The sequence below is a fragment of the Wolffia australiana genome, chromosome 11, assembly GCF_029677425.1.
Source record: "Wolffia australiana isolate 7733 chromosome 11, ASM2967742v1".
NCBI lineage: Eukaryota > Viridiplantae > Streptophyta > Magnoliopsida > Alismatales > Araceae > Wolffia > Wolffia australiana.
In genome coordinates, this window is record NC_135845.1 from 17,011,726 (window position 1) to 17,031,370 (window position 19,645).

Genomic DNA, 19,645 nt, shown 5'->3' on the forward strand with positions numbered 1-19,645 from the left:
TTTTTATCCATTTACTAATGCATTAGTTCTAATAAGAATGAGTAGGATTTGATAATTAGCCATGCCCTAAGTCATTCTAGGAGTATCGAATGAATATGGGATTATATGACCATGGGAACTGGTGGCAGACAGGTTCCATTAATAGGTTGGTTAAACCTTGTGCACCTTATAGAACACATAACATAGCTTGGCTCCCTAATAATGGTGATTTGACTTATTAATAAAGTTAAATTAATCATTGATTAATAAATGTATAAATTATATATATGTAAATAAATAAGTTTTCATGTAAGGAATTATTAGACTAGTGGAGTAATTAACTAGACTGGTGCAAGGATCTGCAGAGTGACACACAAAATGATTATCAGACATCGATTGATACACTTTAAATTTAAGGGGTTTTATGAAAAGCTCTATTAATTATAAAATGACCCAAAGCACTGTGCCAGACACACTCATGCAATTTCCAGTTTAGGTGTAACTAGAATGATGAGAAATCCATGAGTATTTTTTGTGTTGTTAATCAAGAAAAAGACCTAGATATGTTTTATCGAGGACCACATGGATACATCTAGAGGCTGGACATTAATGTGGCTTATATATGCTTTTTAAGATCAAAATGGTAGCAGATTCTACACCGTGTAAGGTGATTTGATCATCAGTGTATTTCAGTTATACTTTTAAAGGTCTTATTTGGTTTCTATTTATTTCATTGTGTCAATCTTATCTTGGATCGTGACCAAACCCAACAGTTTGGGTGATGAAGTGTTTATCCTAGAATGTTGAAGCCTTCATCCAAGACTATCGCCACAATTAGGAAGGGCATGATCCAAAGAGAAAAATTAGAGGCCTATAATAATAAGAATGATGTACTCTATCTTCACGTTTCTGACATTTATGTTTATGTTTTATCATATTGGTTTTTTCTCTCTATATTTCTTCATCTTCCTCTACTTTAATTAAAGTAATACAACAAAATATAAAATTTATTGAAATCTCCATGAATCCCTATGATGGGAAATGTATAACATTTTCCTCTCTCACTCTCTCTCCCTTTCTCTTTCTCTCTCTCTTCCCCTTGACTTTTCTTTTCTCCTCTCTCTCCTCACTCAACCCCTTTCTTTGACTTTTCTGCTCTCTCTCTCTCATGTACTTTTTTTTCTCCCCTCACTCAGCCACTTTCTTTGACTTTTCTTCTCCACCTATTCTCTTGCTTTCTATCCGCCTTGTACTCTTAACTGCCCACTAATATTGAATATTCTACTACTCTTCCCTCACTAATTTTCTTTCTTTCTCTCTTCTCTATAAATGCCAATTTTGATTTTTCTCTAAACCTCTCTCTCATACTTTTTTCCCATAACTTTTTCTACCACTTCCTCTCCCATACTTTTCTCCCACGTAAACCACCAATCCCACCTCTTCTCTCCACCACTTCCTCTTAAACCGTCCACTGTTTATTTGCTTTGTAAGTGCATGTTTTATTTTCCTTTCAAAGGGCTATGATCCTGTCTGTATGAACACTTTTTCTTGAGAATAATTGTGAAGTTTGTTTATGAAAGAAGAGTGATTATCTAGTGATAACGGGAACAGAAACGGCTATCACAGCATCTCATCTTCAACATTGATCAACTCCTCTTGGGTTCCTCCCTGCTTTTTCTTCCATGCCCTATATTCCTCCATCATCTTCCTAACATCTCACCCTTTACCTCATTGAGCACACACTTTCATCTCACCTATCATTTTCCATCTCCATCTTCTTATCTTCATCCATCCTCACACCTTACCCCATCTACATTGTGAGCTCATTTTCCATGCTTCATCTCCACTCCTCTCGCGCTAAAAGTCAACATCTTCTCGTGCCAACCAAAACTTTAGCTCCCATAATAACCTATTCCCATAACTTCTCCTCTTCTTATTCACACCCGTTCATGGAGCTGCAGATTAACGTCAATCAAGGCCATTCAACATCATGTCAACATCATGACAACCAAGTTATTGGCTCCCTTCTCCAAGGTACCTTGAGACACCTTAATTTTGAGATAATTTTTTGTTCATGATAATTGTTGATTCTCTCTTAGTGGTTGTTGACCTTATGAACCCATGTGCTAAACTCTGATTGGGTATTTCAAATATTCTACTTCCATAAAGTTGAGGATATCATAGTTAATCCCTAATTGTCATTGTTAAATCCCCTCCACCGACTTACTCCCCTTCTACAGGAATAAACCCATTTGGGTCACACTCAAGAAATATTTTGTAAATATAATTTGGTGTTAATTTAATAATGTCACGAATTTCGCTTTTGTGTCCCACATCAATTCTAGATACCTAGAACCCCATAATCTAGAAGAACATCCTCCGGAAGTAGTTCTTTAATAATCCCTCGTGAATTTTCTGTCATACTCAATATCCACTTTATTTGATCTAGGCATCACTCATCGTCTTAATATCCATCATGAACAATGCCCTGATCTCACAATTTTCTTGCATATACGATATCTCGGTTGCTGCTAATGATGCCAATTACATGATATAAGAAGACTTCTTGTTGCAGGAAATGGGGATATCTTTGTTGGCACTCACGAGTAGGATTGCACCATCCTGCAAGAATGAACCACTACAACACGACTAGGGAATGACGGTTTTAGTCTCGGTATCGATTTTTGCCCGATATCTGTACCTATACTAAACTTCGGTATGGTCAGAATTCAATTTCGGTTCGGTAAAACCTATAAGTTCGGTCACATGCCTCTGAAAAAAATATTATTGAAAGCTAAAGAATCAAAATAAAAAATTCAGGTAAAAATACTAATTAAAAGAGTTAAATAAACATCTATACTACGTAAATATTCCATTATTTCCAATGGATTCACTACATAATCAAAGATAAAATTTTATTTGTGGTACATTTTTATATATTTATATTTGAACTTATGTATTTACATTGTCATAGATTTACATATTTAGATAGTCATACATTTGCATATTTATATAGTTAAATATTTGGGTATTTACACAATTATATATCTAGGTGTTTACATTTTTGTGTAGTCAAGTATTTGCATATTAACATATTCATGTCATTTGTGTATTTTGTATTTATATTTTATATTTATGTTATTTTCATATTTGTGTTATTTTATAGTTATGTTATTTTTGTAATTATGTAATTTGTGTATTGATGTTATTGTCATATTTATGTATTTTTTATATGTTATTCGTGTCGTTATTTGATTTGCGTATTTATGTATTTTTTGTTTATGTTATTTTCATATTTATGTATTTTTCATATATGTTATTTGTATATCTATCTTAATTGGGCATTTATGTTATTTGTGTATATGTATTATTTTTATATATGTTATTCATGTATTTATCTGATTTCTGTATTTATGTATTTTCATATATGTTATTTTCATATTTATATATTGTATTTGCATATTTATGTTATTTGCATATATGTTATTTTCATATTTATGTTATTTTCATAGTTATGTATTTTCCTTATGTGTTATTTGTGTATCTATCCTTTTTTAGCATTGCTGCATTTTTTGTATATCTACTATTTGCCCAGATTATATTATGGATTTATATTTTTTAGTTTCTTTTCTAAAGCATAAAGCTGGCTAGCGCAGCTTTATGCTTTATACTCACTGTCAACATTTCTTGAAAATTATTTTTAATATAATATTCGATCTGGTTTTCAGTTTGATTTTCTCCGGAAACCGAACCCGGTACCGAACTTTCACTAACCCGATATTCCAGAACCAACGGTATCGGTTCGGTTTGGTTTTACTGAATTTCGGTAAGAAATGGCAAACCCTAGACACAATAGTGAAACTTGGCCCGTCAATGGGCTGGATCTCACTATCTTTCTGGGCCAACAATTACCTGACTATTGAAGGGCCAGATGACACGTGTATTTCTTTCAAAAGGAAATAAAACGGAGAACAGAGTTTTATTATATTTTTGCCCCTCAATCATTTACATGCTTTCTTTGTATATTTGCCCACAGCAATTTCTGCAATCAAATGGGTCTTTACTATCACTGTTTAGCTATTAGTGTCTATGTTTATCTCTTCCAATTATATCATTCTCCCCCCCGATGAGATTCCCGCGTTCCACCTTCGGAAGAGGCGCTCACGAGGAGAGAGCAGGCCTCAACTGCCTCCTCTATCGAGAAGAAAAACCACTCGATTCCGGTCTTCTCGACGAACTTTGAAGCCACCAATTTCGCTGCCACACTGGTCCTCGGGTTGGCGATCGCCAACTGCGACACCAGTATACAATTCAACCGCGGGAGAATCTCTCTCTCTCTCTCTCTCTCTCTCTCTCTCTCTCTCTCTCTCTCTCTCTCTCTCTCTCTCTCTCTCTATCTATCTACCTATCTGTCTATCTATCTCTTCATCTATATATTTATATCCCTCTGCCTCTCTGTCTGTCTTTTTCTCACTCTTATCTTTCTCTCTCTCATATGCAGCTCTGGAAGGGGAGATGGAAAGAATATGTGTACCTTGATCTCCTTTTTATTGAGAGTTTCCCGGAGTTGTTGCAGCATATCGATTCCCGTCTTATCGATGGAGGAGACGCCTGCGCGGGAAACTCACACCGTTATCTGCCACCATCAGCGGGCGATCCTAAAAAAACAGAAACAAAACTCAACCCACCTCCCATATCGAGCACGACGAACCTCAGCTGCCGCTCATCACTTTCCTCGACCCAGCTCATCACCCTGCTCAAGAACTCTAGATCAGAGATTTCGCCCGTTTTGGAAAAACATTTCCACGAGCAAAGTAGGCCGGCCATAACGAACCTCTCTCTAAGATACCCGCAGTTGGCGAAGAAGATCGGCGACCCGGGCTGCACCGCCAGAACGCCTTCAACGGGCCGCGCGTCTGGGTACTGTTCAATATCTCGGAACGCGGTCGTGCCCCGAACTCGGCCCAGCTTGCATGGCGGCGGCCTCGCCACGCATAGAAGAGCTCGAAGAACAGACATCCCCACCTGCGTACAAACACAGTAAGATTTCCTTCAATTTATTCCCCAGAGAATTGCAAGAAATGAGATAGATATGATGGACTTACGGAGGCGGCAAGGCCGGCGTCCATGGAGAAGAAGACGACGCCGAGGAAGGCGGCCATGCAGACGCAGAAGTCGAACTTGTCCACAGCGAAGAGACGGCGGGCCTCCCCGACCTCGATCAAACCGACCATGGCGGTGATGATGATCGCGGAGAGAGACACGAGCGGCGTATACTTGAAGAAGGGCGCGAGGAAGAGGAGGACCAGCATCACGCAGACCGACATCACCACGTTGGACATGGCCGAGACGCAGCCCGCGCCATAGTTGACCGCCGACTTGGAAAACGGCCCCGTGGTTAAGTAACAGGACGTCATCGAACCGACGATGTTCATCATCCCGAAGGCCACCATCTCCTTGTTCCCGTCTATCTGGTCGTTCGTCAACATGGCGAAGCTTCTTCCCACGGCGATCCCCTCCTGAGATTGAACGGCGGAGGAGTTAAACGGTAACGAAGGCAGAGAGATTGGAGAATGATCTCACCGCCAGGGCGATGGTGCCGGACATGAGCCCAGCTCGCAGTGTCGTCGCGAGGAAGCGGGTATCGAAGTTGAGGTCGCCGGCAGACCATGGGTTGATGCCTTTCTTCAGAGGCCCGACCTCGGAGGAAAGAAAGTTGAAGTAAGATGAAACCTGACGACGGAGATAAGGGAGGAGGAGGAGGAGGAGGAGGAGGCTGCTCACGGTGGGGATTCCGTGGGTGTCACCCTTGGTGTAGATGGCGATGACGATGCCCATCACCACCGCCAACATCGGGAAGGCGGCGGAGACCAATACGAGCTTCGGGTTTCTCTTCTTCTGCGGGTTTCTTTAGGTCAGGTGACCTGTGAGATTGTGAAAACTCGAATAACGGCGATACGGAGGAAAGGCTCATCACCACGTGGTTAAACAAGAGAAGGATGATGAGCGAGAATCCCCCCAGCAACACGCTCTGCCATTTCCACTGCACGTCAGTGCCCATAATAAGAAGCCGCGTTAGGCACAAAATAATAAAGATGGGATAATGACTTAAGTGAAAAGATCTAAGATGAAAATGGATGTGAATTATGTTTACAAATAGAGAGAAGAAGAGATGTGGGAGTGAATGAACCTCGTGGGTCTGAGAGAAGACGGATCGCATGACGGAGACGAGATCGGTTCTCGAGGTGAAATGCTCCAAGCCCAGCATGCCCTTGAGCTGCTGCAAGATGATGATGATGGCGGTGCCGCCCATGAACCCTACTATCGTCGGCCGCGAGAGGAAGTCAACGAGGATTCCAAGCCTGGAAGCGACAAGTTCATGGAAGACCCCTTCTCTCCAACCAGGATGGCGTCCAACCCGCAAGCGCAAGCTCAAGAAAAGCAAGAAACAGCGCACCTGAACAGCCCCAGCGCGAGCTGAAACACGCCGCAGAAGAAGGCGGCGGTCAAGAAGAGGTGCAGGTAGAGAGACGGGTCCTCGGCGGGGGAGACGGCCTGGCTGATGATGGAGTTCAAGAGCAGCGAGGCGGCGGCGACGGGGCCGACCGCCAAGACCTTGGAGCTTCCGAAGAGAGCGTACACCAGCGGCGGCACGAAACTAGGATCTGCGTTCAAGAAGAAGAGGGCGTCAAGATCGGCGTTCCTGGCTCCGGAGGCGCGGTTTCTTACAGAGGCCGTAGACGGAAGGGAGGCCGGCGAGGCGGGCGTAGCCGATGCCTTGGGGAATGGCGAGGATGGCGATGGTGAGCCCGGCGAGGGCGTCGCGGAGGAGCTTGCGGAAAGTGTAAGCGGGGGCCCAGTCGAGGAAGGGGACGAAGTACTTGGCGGCGCCCCAAGCTCTGGTGAGCGGTGGCTGGCGACGGAGGTGTCGGAACGGATCGTCGGGGAAGAAGATGTCCTTCAAGGACGCCCGGAGCGACTCTCCGAAGCCCCGCCTCCTCCCCAGCTCCAGCTTCTGCCGGCTTCCCCGCTCGGTGTCCATTGCCACCCCAACTGAGAAAGAAAGACAAAGATAATTCAGTTTGTGGAGGTTGGGCAGGTACTTGTAGAGGCGGGAGACGGCTCTTCTAGCACGGTTCTTTAACCAGACGGTTGGCGGACTCAAAGTGTGGGTCTGGCCAACGCCCATCCGGCCCATTAACAGGCCATCCGTGCGCAAGAGAGAGATGGGACAGGGATCTCTCTCCCTAGACTATACTCTGAGTGAGTAAGATTTTCTGCCTGCGAGGGTCATCTATGGTGACGTCCCGGTCCTCTGACTCTTCCTTGTTCAGTTCTCTGGCTTCTCGGGTTATAAATACCTCCCTCTGAGCGCTCTGCGGGGCTCTCTCTCTCTCTCTCTGGGGCGCGGGGTCTCTCTCTCTCTCACTTTGGGGAGGATGGGGGAAGAGGGGGAGAGGAAGAAGGCGACGGCGGTGTTCGGGCTGCCGGCGCTGTTGGTGGGGATGAAGAGCGGGCCGGCGGAGGCGGAGGCGGCGAGGAGCCCGACGTCGCCGCTGGACGGCAAGCTGTTCGGGGGGTGCGGGCTGGGGCTGGCCGGGGCTCTCTCCGGCGACGACGACGGCGAGGTCCGGCTAAGAGTGCTGCTCCTCGCCGGGCCGGGCGGGGGGAGAAGGGCGGCGCCGGAGTGGACGGTGTCGCCGGCGGAGGCGCCGCCGGCGCGGCTGCCGGCGGCGGCGGAGTTTCTCAAGGCCTGCGAATTCTGCCGCAAGGAGCTCGCCGGCCGGGAGGTGTACGTCCTCGGCGGCGAGATGGGCTTCTGCAGCGCCGGTTGCCGCGCGGCGGCGGTGCCCGGCGCCGGCGGCGGCAGCGGCGGCAGCGGCGCCGGCGGCGGAGGAGAAAAGTGGCATCTTTTAGACGGGTTGCTTGTCTCCTCTTCCGGTGGCGAGAGCCCACTCTAATGGCGGGGTACAGTTGGCCCTGCATAGCTCTGGGAGCCCGCGCTTGTCAGGCGGGACCGAGTTTATGGGAAATAAACAGGCTGCGCGCTTTCGTCAATTTGCCGTCAGGACTGCTATTATTATCTGGATCCGTCGACTTGGAGTAAAAGGTGAGAGTTCTTACCTTGGGAGGGGCAGACTTGCGAGGAAGACGAGGAGAGGGTGCGGAGAGTAAATTCCGCGAGCCTGACCGAACTGAAAAAGGAAAGAAAACCGGACCTTTCCGCAAAAATTGACAGCACCTTTGATCGAAAAAAGAAGAGAGAGGACGGAACCGCTAGCTCGGGGTGACTTGGCATGTCCCCTCCACTGCCGAGGGGGCAATGATGGAGAGAAAAGAGTTTGAGAGTTAGTGGGGAGGAGGAAATGGCGAGAACACTCACGTTGAATGGTTTGTTTATTCCGGGGCGAGATGGGCTGAGATCAGTCTTGGGCGGTAAGCATCTGCAAGGCATCGTAGGCTGCTTTCTGAACGCTGTCTCTCTCCTCGGCCAGCGCTGCTCCTCTTTCTTTTACGGCCTCCTTGCACTTGATCATCTCCTCTGTAATTCCGCTAGAGGTTTCGTAGATGCCGCTGTTCATCCGAACTTTTGATCGTCAGAAAATTTTTGAAGTGAAAAGAATGGTCAGCCGATGGCGACGAATCTCGAACCTCGTCAGTTTGTGCATGCTTTCCAAGGCTGACTGCACCTGCTGCGAAACGTCTGCAGCGATAGAAAAGTCACACGCTAGAACGTTTATAGAAGAAAAGGACGACGAGATGTAGGGGCAGGTGGAAAAAAGCAAGAAACTGGAAGTAGGCTTGTACGGCCTCGAATAGATCATGGAAGAATGTTTTTAGGAAAAGGCCTCCAAATTCTAAGAAAAATATCACGTCGATGTCATTTCGTCTTCAGATTCATTACTTGCTGAAGAAGAGAACCACCAAAATGTGTTTCCATGTCCGATTTCTCAAGCGAAGCAAATGCCTGCATGTGCGGAGGATCACCGCTCTCTAGCTTTTGATCGATGGGGAAACGATAAGGCCGAGGAGAGACGATTGCCAGAGAAGGCATGATCCTCAGATTGCTCATCCAGCCATTGGCACAGGAAAGTATCAGTCTACTTAATTTTTGGGAAATCTATGCCGATCAAAACGTTTTCATCCATGGAGCACTAAGATCTTTGTATGCGCGATTTCGCAGACGAAGAAATAGAGTCTTCCTCCGTGGAATCATCACCAATTAATTTAGTTCATCAGAAACTCTAGACATTAGTTTAATTGAGTACTATGGATCGGAAACTTTAGCTGATCGAACAATTATTCAGCCAGAAATCACAAAGATACTAAGCGACAGTCGGAAACTCATCCGATGATTCCCAAAAACCAAGACGACAAACGCACAAACTACTCAGCGGAAGAAAATTCTTCTCCCTTGAAGTGAGCCAGTCAATTCATAGCAGCAAGACGCGCGAGATATCCACCAGAGACTAGGGTAAAAATACCCCCAAAATAACTCTCTCCGGCGTAGATAGAAAATCCGGAACAGATCGAACAAGGAGATCGCAGATGAACAGATCTCGAGCTCCCTACCGAATACCAACGCGGAAAGGAGAGATTCAGACTCGGACGCCTCCCCCGCCGGCGACTTGGTGACGATCGCCGACTCGCTTCTCTCCATGGGCGGCCAAACAACAGCTCAAGCGCACAGAAACCGTCTGCGCCGAAACACTACAAAATTCATACGGCAGCCGGTTTATATAGGCCCCAACTTTGAGCGGGAAAGTCCCAGCACACCGCCCGCCCCCCACGTCATCACCCATCCTCGAACAAACCTTTCGTCTCCATCACCGGACATCGAAGAACAAACAGAGTCGTTCCTGCTCCATCGCCAGATCAAGAGATCAAAAATCGCGATGAACAAGGACGAACAAGTACTCGTCGACACAAAAGACTAGCCCGATGGACTCAGGTACGCGTTCGGAACACCATCAAATGTTCTGAAATTGGAGTCTTCCGCGAGATTTCAGCCAGAGAAGATCAGATCCAACCAGTTTTCACCAGGACAAGAGAGGGAAGGGGATCTGGCCTACCTCAACCAGTCAAGCGCTTCCTTCCTCGAGGGAAGCGTCGGTGTCCTCGTCCTGGTTGTTGTGGCCATCGACGTCGTCTTCGTCTCGATCCCGCCGTATCTTGGCGATCTCGGCCTGGGCGCGCTCCAGGATCTGCCTCTTCTGCAACTCCAAGTCCTCGTGGAAGGTCTTCCGCATCCTCTCCAGCTCCGCCATTTGCTGCCGCTTGCTGCTCTCAATCTTCTCGTAAATCTCCCCAAACTTGTGGATGGAGTCGGCGAGCATCCTGAAGGACGACAGCGACGAGCTCGAGCTGGAGCCGGCCTTCTTCGGCAGGCTCGTCCGCTGAGGGGGCAGCCCGTCGGACTCCTCGTCGTCGTCGTCGTCGTCGTCTTCGTCGGAGTCCTCCGGGGTGTCCCTCATCTCGTCCAGATCGTTGGAGCGGGTGACGTAGACGTTGGAGTCGTTGAAGACGTACTCGCCGGAGTCGAAGCCGCAGGCGAGGCGGGGCGCGGCGGCGGGCGGCGGCGAGAGGAGGGCGTCGATCCGGGAGAAGTAGACCCAGTCGGAGGACGGGTCCGAGGACTCCGTCATCCTCATCTTCTCCTTCTTGTACTTCTTCTTGAGGGTGTCGAGCCGGTTCCGGCACTGGGCCTCGGAGCGGGAGGTTCTGGAGGACTTGGAGACCTTCTTCGCGACCTCGGCCCACTCGTCGGCGCGGATGCTGCGGCGGCCGTTGTCGACGTAGAGGCCGCCCCACACGTCGAGGAGGACCATGGTCGAGTCCTCGGACCAGTCCGCGGGGGAGTGGCGCGGGGCGGACCGCGACGGCGGGCCCGGCGCCGGCGGGGGAGCCACGCGGGGGGCGAATTCGAACCCGAGGGCGATGCGATCCAGCCGCCGCCGCTTCCGCCTCCGCTTCGCCGGAGGCCGGTCGGTTCTCTCGGGGACGTCGCCTTCGTCGTCGTCGTCTTCTTCTCGGTCGTCGTCGGAGGAGGAGGAGTGGTTCCGTTGGGCAGGCTGCGGTTCCTCTTCCTCAGCCTCGGAGCCTTCGATGTCTTCTTCTTCTTCCTCTTCGTCGCCGTCTTCTTCTTCTTCTTCTTCCTCCTCTTCTTCCTCTGGCGGGGGCTCCTCGTCGTCGTCGTCGTCGTCGTCTTCATCGTCCTCGCCGCGAGAGTAGCGGAGCCGCGGGGGCGGGAGGGCCTGGGAGGGAAAGCCGGGGGCGGGGGGCTTGTGGCGGTGGGGGAGAGAAGAGTAGCCGGCGTCGTCGTCGGCGTCGTCCATGGCCGTGGGCGGCGGCGGAGAGGGCAAAGGGGGGAATCGGGTCGGAACCCTAATTTGGGGGTCTCCGCGCCCGAGGCTGTGGGGATTCCGGGCGGCGCAGGGAGGCGACCGGTTGAGATGGAGATGACGATGCGGGAGGCGTCAGCACGGGGAGCGGGCGGGCCGCCGTTCAAATGGGGCCCCGCTCCCCACTTACATTGCGCGAGATCCTGGCCGTTGATTCAACATGCGCGTGCGGTGCGGAAATTCGCACCGTGCGTGCGAATTTCCGCACGCACAAATGGGCATGGGCGGTGAGCGGTGCGGTTTTGTGCGCATAAACGCACCGCACACCGCATCAAATCGAACATTTTCGCTGTTTTTTTAAAGCGATTTTATTAAACATTATTAAATAATTAATTCATAATATATGTGGTAAACATTATTAAATATTTAATTCTAAATTAAACATTATTAAACCATATTTAATTCGCTGATTTTTTAAGCAATTTTATTAAACATTATTAAATCATAGTATTAAATTTTTAAATATTTAAATATTGAATTCATATTAAACATTATTAAATATTTAATTCTTAATTTTCTTCTTCTTCTTCTTCTTCTTCCCACCGCTGCAGAGGCACCTCTCCGTTCTCCAAACGGCGACTTCTTCAGCGGAGGAGGAAGCGATGGGTCGGCTCCTCTACTCTTACACCGATTCGGATAGCGGCTTCGCGGCCTGCCTCTCCGGCGAGGAAGCAGAGACGCTCCACCGAATCCCAGGCGTGGCGGCGGTGCACCCGGACCGGCGGCTTGAGCTCCAGACCACGTACTCGCACCAGTTCCTGGGCCTGGGGTTCGAGCCGGACGGGGCCTGGGCGTGGGCTCAGTACGGCAAAGGCGCGATCATCGGCGTGCTGGACACGGGCGTCTGACCCGAGAGCCCGAGCTTCTCGGACTCGGCCATGGGACCGGTGCCGAGCCGATGACGCGGCGTCTGCCAGCCCGGCCAAGACTTCAACTCCAGCGCATGCAACAGGAAGCTCATCGGCGCGCGGTTCTACGGGCGCGGCCACCAGGCGTCGGGCGCGAGCGCGGTGAAGAGAAAAAAGAAAAAAGAAGAAGAAGACAAGAAGAAGACAAGAAAAAGAAGAAGAAGAGAAGAAGAAGGTGAAGAAGAACAAGAGTAGAAGAAGAAGAAGTAAAAAAGAAAAAGAAGAAGAAGAGAAGAAAAAGAAGAAGAAGAAGAGAAGAAGAAGGTGAAGAAGAACAACAGTAGAAGAAGAAGAAGAAGAAGAAGAAGAAGAAGAGGAGAGACGAAGAAGAAGAAGAAGAAGAAGAAGAAGAAGAAGGTGAAGAAGAACAAGAGTAGAAGAAGAAGAAGGAGAAGAAGAAGAAGGAGAAGAAGAAGAAGAGAAAAGGAAGAAGAAAAAAAGAAGAGAAGAAAAAGAGAAGAAGAGAAGAAAAAGAGAAGAAGAAGAAGAGAAGAAGAAGAGAAGAAGAAGAAGAAGAGAAGAAGAAGAAGAAGAAGAAGAAGAAGAAGAAGAAGAAGAAGAGGAGGAGGAGGAGAAGAAGAAGAAGGAGAAGAAGAAGAAGAGAAAAAGAGAAGAAAAAGAGAAGAAGAGAAGAAAAAGAAGGTGAAGAAGAACAAGAGTAGAAGAAGGAGAAGGAGAAGGAGAAGGAGAAGGAGGAGGAGAAGAAGAAGGAGAAGAAGAAGAAGAAGAAGGAGGAGGAGGAGAAATTCTTGAATCTTAAGAAAAGCGATTTCTGGTGCAGCGGAGGAGAGGACTCGGCGGGCGGGCCCTGAGAGCAGCGGTGGGCAGACGACTCAGCAGGGGCCAGGGGGGCGGAGAGCGAGACTCAGCAGGGACAAGGGACGGCGGCGAGGGGGCGGGAGCCGGGAGGTGGAGGGGGCACACTGCGGCGGAGAGGGGGCAGGAGCCAGGAGGTGGAGGGCGGGCTTGAAATTTTCGCACATCGTCCAATTTTCGCACCGCACCGACCCCTGTGCGGTGGGCGGTGCGGTGTGCCAAAGTCGTGTGCGAAAATTCGCACAACCGCTTCGCACATGCGCCCAGCCGCACGAGCGCGATCCGCTCACACGGTTTGGCGCATGTCTACCGTTGAAACATCCGCGCGATCCGGCCACGTGGCAAGGTTCCATGCGATACTTTGGGCCGACGGGTTCACGGCTCAAAAGAAGATCAAGACTCAAGAGTAGACGGTGTGCAGCTCGTGCCACAGGCAGAGGGCGGTGTCGGAGGCGTCCACGTCATCGCCGCTGGCAGCGGCGGAGGAGAGAGCGAGGAGCGTGCGGAGGGCGTCTTCGTGGAGGGAGGAGAAGGCGGCGCGGCGCTCGCTGGAGCGGAAGCTGGCGGCAGTGGAGGCCTGCATTCTCTGGGCGGCGACGGCGGCGGCGGCGACGACCGGAGGGGGGACGCCGGCGGCAAGCGCCACCTGCATGCCGTAGCTCGCGGGGCAGGGCCCGGCGGCGAGCTTGTACAGGAAGACGAGCTCTTTGCGCTTGTCGTCTCCGTCGTCCCGGAACAGGCACGCCATGTGCTGGAGGCTCACCCGGGGATGCGACCCAAACTCTTTTGTCAGCGGGTGGTAGTGCGTCGCGAATAGCAGCCGGCAGTCCACTCGCTCCACCAGATGTCGCAGCACCTGTCACCAAGAAGTCAACATCCCCTTATAAAGATTATATAATTATACGTAGAGTACTTAAAGGTAGATTAAAAGATGCACGCGGGGTGGGGCTCACGGCGTAGGCAATGGCGTATCCGTCGAAGGTACTTGTACCCCTACCCAGCTCGTCGAGCAGGACGAGAGAATCCTGCGTCGAGTTCTGAAGAATCGTTGCGGTCTCCGCGCATTCCACATAGAACGTGCCTACGTGCAGGAAGAGAGAGAGAGAGAGGTGCGAGATGATAAGATTTCTGTAGAGAGAGAGACTAGTAAGATGATGAGAGAGGCTTACTCTCTCCGGACATGATGCGGTCAACGGCGCCGAGCCGGGTGAAGATCACGTCAACGGTGGACAGGACGCATGAGTCGCACGGAACGTAACAGCCCAGCTGCTCAGAGACGAGGACAATGGAGGAAGCATCGCATGATACGCTTCTAATGGATAATGGGTAAGGAATGAATGGGCCGGGAATTACCTGGGCTAGCACGGCGGCCAAGCACGTGGCGCGCAGGAGGGTTGACTTGCCGCCCATGTTGGGCCCCGTCAGCAGCAAGGTGCGGGGGGCCCGCCCAGACGAGCCCCCCAGGACCACGTCGTTGGGGACCAGCCGGTCCTCGTTGCCGCAGACCGCATAAGGGTGCCAGAGCCCCCGCACCTCCAGCACCGGACCCCCGGTCGAGCCGGCGGGCAAGAGAACCGGCCGGTTCATCGGTCCGCTGGACACGGCCGCGGCCCCCGCAAAGGACCGGAGCACGTCGGCGCAGCTGAGCCCATGGATGAACCGGGTCAAGTCAGCGACCCGCTCGCAGACCGTCTCCGCCAGTTGACCGTAAGCCTCCGCATCACCTTCCTCGACTGAATGATCCTGGGGAAAAGACGGAATTTTATTTTAAAAAGGAAAAAAAAAACAAAGAAGAACAGAGAAGAAAAATATTTACTTGGAAACGTGGAAAACTGGAGTCGACGGCAGATTCGATCTCACGGATGAACTCTTCAAACTGCTGCATCAGCGGGCAGTTTAAGATTTTAACCAGAGACGGGATACGGCGGCCTTCTTCCAGGAGAAGAGCCAGCAGGTCAGCCCCCACGCGCAGGCCCTTGACGAGATGCCCCAACGATCTGACCTGAAACAGGAGAACAGATCTCAGCGTTGACCGAGAGAGAGTGACCGGTCAACGGGGGGTTACCCTTGCTTTGAGGACTCTTTCCCCGACGAGGGGGAGTAAGAGAGCGGAGGAAGAGCCGGCGCTGGACTTGACGTGGCCGAGCAGCCGCTCCAGGTCGGGGAGCTTGCGCAGGCTCTCTGAAACGAGGGAGGCCAGGCCGGCGTTCGAGGTGAAGGCGTCGACCACGTTGAGCCGGTCGTTGACCTCGTCCACGTCCTGGAGAGGGTGGCAGATCCACCTTCTCAGTAGCCGTCGGCCCGGCGCGGTCAAACAGTGGTCAAGGAACTTGTACAGCGTGCCCGACGGTCCGCCGTCGACGTTGTTGCGGAGAATTTCAAGGTTGACAAGGGTTTGACCGTCCATTCTCAGGCAGCTTCTGTACACGTGATAAGGCAAGACGTCTCCGTTGCGCAGCAAATCCTCGAGCTACAATATGAAGAAAGTTCATTAGTAGTAATTAGAGACTGCCAAGACAACTAACGAAGAGAGTGATGGACAGAAGAGGAACCATCAGCCGGGATAAATGGTCCATTAGTAAGCCCAAGGCAGAGAGGGCAAGATCATGGAGGCTTGTCATGTCGCCGAGAGAAGAACCGCCTTTGAAGTAGCCCTTGGAGGTGATGAATCTATGGATGTCGCAGGCGTTGGTAAGACCGGTGTGGAAGGTCGTCGGGGTCAGCTGAACTGGATGGGAGTCTGGGTCCGAAAAAAATTTTAGATTTGACCTGAAATCTAGATTACGGATTCTTAATTGCATGTAGAGGTAAGTTATCATCACCGGCTGATGTATATTTTCTCAGTGCCTTTTCTGAGCCAACGCAGAGGCCTGGGCAGCAAAACGCGATGAGTTGCGATGCTAAGTTCTTGGGCCACCCAATGTCTTAAGAGTTACCTCTGTTCTCGTACACTACTTCTCTCGGAGAGACCTGCAAGAGAAGAGTTCCCAAGGATGCACACGTGCCATCGTCTTCTACGGATCCCACCCAAAACCGTGACGCCGCGCAGTCCACGAAAGCAAAGCCGTACCCCGTTTTTCTGTTCTCCCCCTCGTATTTTCCCTGGAAAAAAAATATCGCTCAGAACATGAATAATTACGTTATGACACTAACATTAGGGATTGTTAAAAGCAAATTAATCTTTGAAGGGTTGATCAGGAAATTGGCCACCGTGCCCTGACAAGTAATTTCATGTTCGTGTTGAATAGGGATAGATTAGAAACCTCTTTTAGGGCCAGAAGATGGACAGCGTCGGGCCCAATCGACCCATCGACCAGAGTCGACGGGGTAAGGACGTTTACTAACTTTCTCTGGATCACCTGAAATGTAAGATGGAAGGAACAATTATGCGTGCGCTGGAAAAAAAACATAAAACTCTTTAAATAGTAGAAAGGTTGCTCACAGAAGTTGCCCCCCTGGATTTGGCTTGATTTGCAGTCTCAAGTTGTTCGATCCGACCAATTTTGTATCTGAAAAAATGAATATTTCGTTCACAGTACGATAATAGAAGGTTAATGTAGTATGCTGAGAGCCACCATTTTAGTATCTTATGACGAGCCACTCAACACAACACCGTCACCCTGAATGGACGCCATCAGAAAAATGCAAAATGACAGAGAAAATGACCGAATGACGCTTTAATGATCCATATCGAGCCAAGGGAAATGGTAGCAAGTCAAAATACCCCAAACAAGAAGTCTATAATAGTCGCTTCATCGATAATGACATCTGCACGAACTCTCATGAAAAGCTACGACGAAATATTCTATCGACAAGATATATACTGCCCTAGGTTGCGCAGAATGGATTAGAAGAATATGGACAATATTCAAGTAAATTCCTCTCAACATGAAAATTTCGGGTAATGAAAGTAATTCAAGCACGCTACAAAAAAAGAAAGTCATTCGAGCAAAATAATCTTCCACATCCTCCAATGCCAGAAGAACTTAAGGGTAGTCATCGTAACTAGATCAACTGACGTTTCATTACGCAGTTAAATTGTTAGACTATGGCTTAGATCATGAAATTGATGATTAATCTGATGAAGGGAAAGACTCAACGCATTTAAATTAGCTAAAAACAGTGACCCAACACGACTAGGTTCAACCGGACTCAGCGACTGAAGAATTCGAATGTAAGATATAAAAAATTAGAACTCAAATTCTCAATAGAAAGAAGTTGTTACATTTAAGTGTAACCCAATCGATACAAACATGAAAATTGTAGATGTAAGGATTCTTGAAACACAGAAACAAGTCTTACTCTCGAATACCGGCAAAAGCTCAAGCTTATTAGTTCATGAGAAACTAATAAATGAAATAAGCAAGAAAGCAAAATTTACCCCCGAGCAAGAAGCTTCTGGACAGCGTCATCTATTCCACTCTCGGAAATGCCAACCTGTTTATCTTCCAAACGTAATCAGTTCCCCACTATGAGAATATGGTAGAAGTTATTACGAGCAAATATTTAACTACGATCTCAGTAACCTGAGAGGAATTCCCTGGCCACCTAATAACAATTCGAAAAGATGAGCGCGTCTAATTAATGTAAAGATAAAACAGCTATTGTTCCGATAATTTAAGCCACTGGAGTCCATTCCCCCGAAAAATTCAATTGAAACAGGTGCCTTCTGCCTAATTTAAAAGAAATGAAAATCCTGTGCATCAAGGATCCTTCAATCATTTTAAATATTATTTGCATTGGAAAACTGAAACAGTAGAAACAAAGTATTCACATACCTGTCTACATTTCCCCACACCACTATTTGTCATTTTCCAATCCAGCTCCTTTTGTCCAATTTCAGCATCCAGTTCATAAAGCTCGTAAAATTTTCCCTAATCATAACCAATAAGTTACAAATATATATATATATATATATATATATATATATATATATATATATCTGAGCATTAGTCACAAATGTAACAAAAATTCACAGAAAAAGAAAACAAACTGGTGAGTAGTACATGGAATATTAACAAAAAGCGGGATTTGTAAGAAGACATAAATATTATTTGCATTGGAAAGCAACTGGAATAGGGAAATTTACCACTTTAAAGAACAGCACGACATCCATGTATTCGCGTTTTACATTCCAATACTGTTTTTGAGACGCCGACATTTTTGCCAGTTCGCCAGAAGGTATATACAGAGTCTTCTTGTCATGAAGAGGATCATTTGGCCTCCTACCGTTAGCATCTTTGATGAAAGCCGGGTCAAGCCATTTAAATTTACTCCCCGCGGTTTCAGAGGCCCTCTCTGAAGACGCCTTGTTGGGGGCCAACTCATGAATCGTCTTCTTTCTCTTGATAGATTCTACAAAAGGGGCATGCTCGCTTTGACGGACAGAATCTACATCCACCTGTACTCTCTTCGAATGTGGGAACCGCCTCATCTCTGGGGTTTCTGGCTCCAAATCAGCCGGCTCAAGGTCAAGGAAAGTAAGAAGCTCGCTGTCACTGATTTCATTCCACTCCTTCTCTGAAGTAGGTTTCGCCAACGGATTTGAACACGTATTATCAACATCCCGATTGTTGTCGTTAATCCCCACGTTTGTAACACATTTCTGCCGAAACGTTTCGGGACTCCGATCTTCCAGATCCCTGACAAGCGTGTTGGAATAAGACAATGTCACTTGCGGCCATGATTCAGTTTAGCTAAGATCTGTAAAATAAAGTCTAGTATGGCACGATGAATACAGCTAAGAAACGACGAAAATGATTGTACAGAAAAAAGGACAAGTCGTAAATTTTTGCTCGAGCAACAGTATTCAAATTATAACCAGTAAAAGGCGCATGCTCTTCGGAATGATTTGAACAACAGCACGAAACAACTGAAAAAGAATTTACGGAATGCTTACTCAGAAAAAACTAAGTCACAATCCGAGGGATTCGTCTCCGGCAAATCTCTCTTCACAAACTTGTGCAGTATACTGGCGAAAGGACGAGCAGCAACGTCACATTTACCGATATCAGAAAACCGCGGACGAGGAGGTTTCTCCGGCGGCGTGTCGGTGCCGCGGACGTCCAAAGGAAGCTTGTTCTCCATAGACGCGCTATATACTGTGGATCCACGCTTCTGCGAGGACTCGGGGCGCCGCGCCGCGGTGCTATCGTTGATCTGATCCTCCGCGAGAGAGTTCGCGGTTTTGATCTGATCTTCCGGCGATGGTTTCTGGAAGAAACTCAGGATGGACTGCTGCCGCCTCATCTTGCCGCTGCGAGCGAGAGAGAGAGAGAGAGAGAGAGAGAGAGAGAGAGAGAGAGAGAGAGAGAGTCGTGGTTTGCGTATTTATACCCAAGAAAGAGAAGTTTTGGCGCGAAGTTCCCGGCGTCGAGGTGAACTGAGGTGACGCGCAGGGGAAGAAAGACGATGTGGAGTAATGACGGATGACGAATTTGGACAGAGAGGATTTAATTTCGTCTCTATCGTCATCCTTCTCGATTTGCCGTCGTCATCGTTGCCGTTCGAAAGTCCGAATTGTATTTTCAGGAAAATTGA

The 19,645-nt window shown here is 48.6% G+C and overlaps 3 protein-coding genes across 9 annotated transcripts; all 3 read right to left on the minus strand.

The window, feature by feature from the left end:
- Positions 1 to 3,892: 3,892 nt before the first annotated feature.
- Positions 3,893 to 8,681, minus strand: SULTR3;5 (sulfate transporter 3;5). Of its 3 annotated transcripts, XM_078582626.1 has the most exons (13): positions 8,632 to 8,681; positions 8,104 to 8,553; positions 6,709 to 7,032; positions 6,437 to 6,644; positions 6,170 to 6,341; positions 5,957 to 6,022; positions 5,764 to 5,877; positions 5,563 to 5,679; positions 5,085 to 5,498; positions 4,814 to 5,004; positions 4,668 to 4,732; positions 4,514 to 4,590; positions 3,893 to 4,270 (listed from the first exon to the last, which is right to left on the minus strand). In XM_078582626.1, the coding sequence occupies exons 2-13, from the start codon at positions 8,432 to 8,434 to the stop codon at positions 4,091 to 4,093; spliced, it is 2,259 nt and encodes a 752-aa protein (XP_078438752.1). In that variant the 5' UTR covers positions 8,435 to 8,553; positions 8,632 to 8,681; the 3' UTR covers positions 3,893 to 4,090. The 3 variants fall into 3 exon arrangements, with proteins under 3 accessions (XP_078438752.1, XP_078438753.1, XP_078438754.1); XM_078582627.1 differs by lacking the exon at positions 8,632 to 8,681 and having other exon boundaries at positions 8,104 to 8,554; XM_078582628.1 differs by lacking the exon at positions 8,632 to 8,681 and having other exon boundaries at positions 8,363 to 8,484.
- Positions 8,665 to 11,470, minus strand: LOC144709188 (Alcohol dehydrogenase transcription factor Myb/SANT-like family protein). Of its 5 annotated transcripts, none has more exons than XM_078582633.1 (2): positions 10,053 to 11,470; positions 8,665 to 8,683 (listed from the first exon to the last, which is right to left on the minus strand). In XM_078582633.1, exon 1 carries the CDS (start codon positions 11,313 to 11,315, stop codon positions 10,062 to 10,064), a length of 1,254 nt encoding a protein of 417 aa, XP_078438759.1. In that variant the 5' UTR covers positions 11,316 to 11,470; the 3' UTR covers positions 8,665 to 8,683; positions 10,053 to 10,061. The 5 variants fall into 5 exon arrangements, with proteins under 5 accessions (XP_078438759.1, XP_078438756.1, XP_078438755.1 ...); XM_078582630.1 differs by lacking the exon at positions 8,665 to 8,683 and adding an exon at positions 9,163 to 9,677; XM_078582629.1 differs by lacking the exon at positions 8,665 to 8,683 and adding an exon at positions 9,163 to 9,690.
- A 1,972-nt stretch (positions 11,471 to 13,442) lies between these two features.
- Positions 13,443 to 19,405, minus strand: MSH7 (MUTS homolog 7). The gene is made up of 15 exons (XM_078583443.1): positions 19,005 to 19,405; positions 18,195 to 18,747; positions 17,884 to 17,979; positions 17,487 to 17,542; positions 16,548 to 16,614; positions 16,369 to 16,464; positions 16,042 to 16,207; positions 15,928 to 15,975; positions 15,658 to 15,845; positions 15,171 to 15,575; positions 14,922 to 15,107; positions 14,459 to 14,848; positions 14,275 to 14,371; positions 14,059 to 14,186; positions 13,443 to 13,961 (listed from the first exon to the last, which is right to left on the minus strand). Exons 1-15 carry the CDS (start codon positions 19,352 to 19,354, stop codon positions 13,506 to 13,508), a joined length of 3,282 nt encoding a protein of 1,093 aa, XP_078439569.1. The 5' UTR covers positions 19,355 to 19,405; the 3' UTR covers positions 13,443 to 13,505.
- Positions 19,406 to 19,645: the final 240 nt, after the last annotated feature.

What these genes read in the sequence shown, in the direction of transcription:
- LOC144709188 (XM_078582633.1), bottom strand. Translation starts at nt 11,315, where the DNA reads ATGGACGACGCCGACGACGACGCCGGCTACTCTTCTCTCCCCCACCGC.
- MSH7 (XM_078583443.1), bottom strand. Translation starts at nt 19,354, where the DNA reads ATGAGGCGGCAGCAGTCCATCCTGAGTTTCTTCCAGAAACCATCGCCG. An exon ending in CAGAAGCTTCTTGCTCGGGG is followed by an intron (nt 16,615 to 17,486) that starts GTAAATTTTGCT and finishes TCATTTTTTCAG; the next exon opens with ATACAAAATTGGTCGGATCG. An exon ending in CCAGTTTTCCACGTTTCCAA is followed by an intron (nt 14,849 to 14,921) that starts GTAAATATTTTT and finishes TCTTTTCCCCAG; the next exon opens with GATCATTCAGTCGAGGAAGG.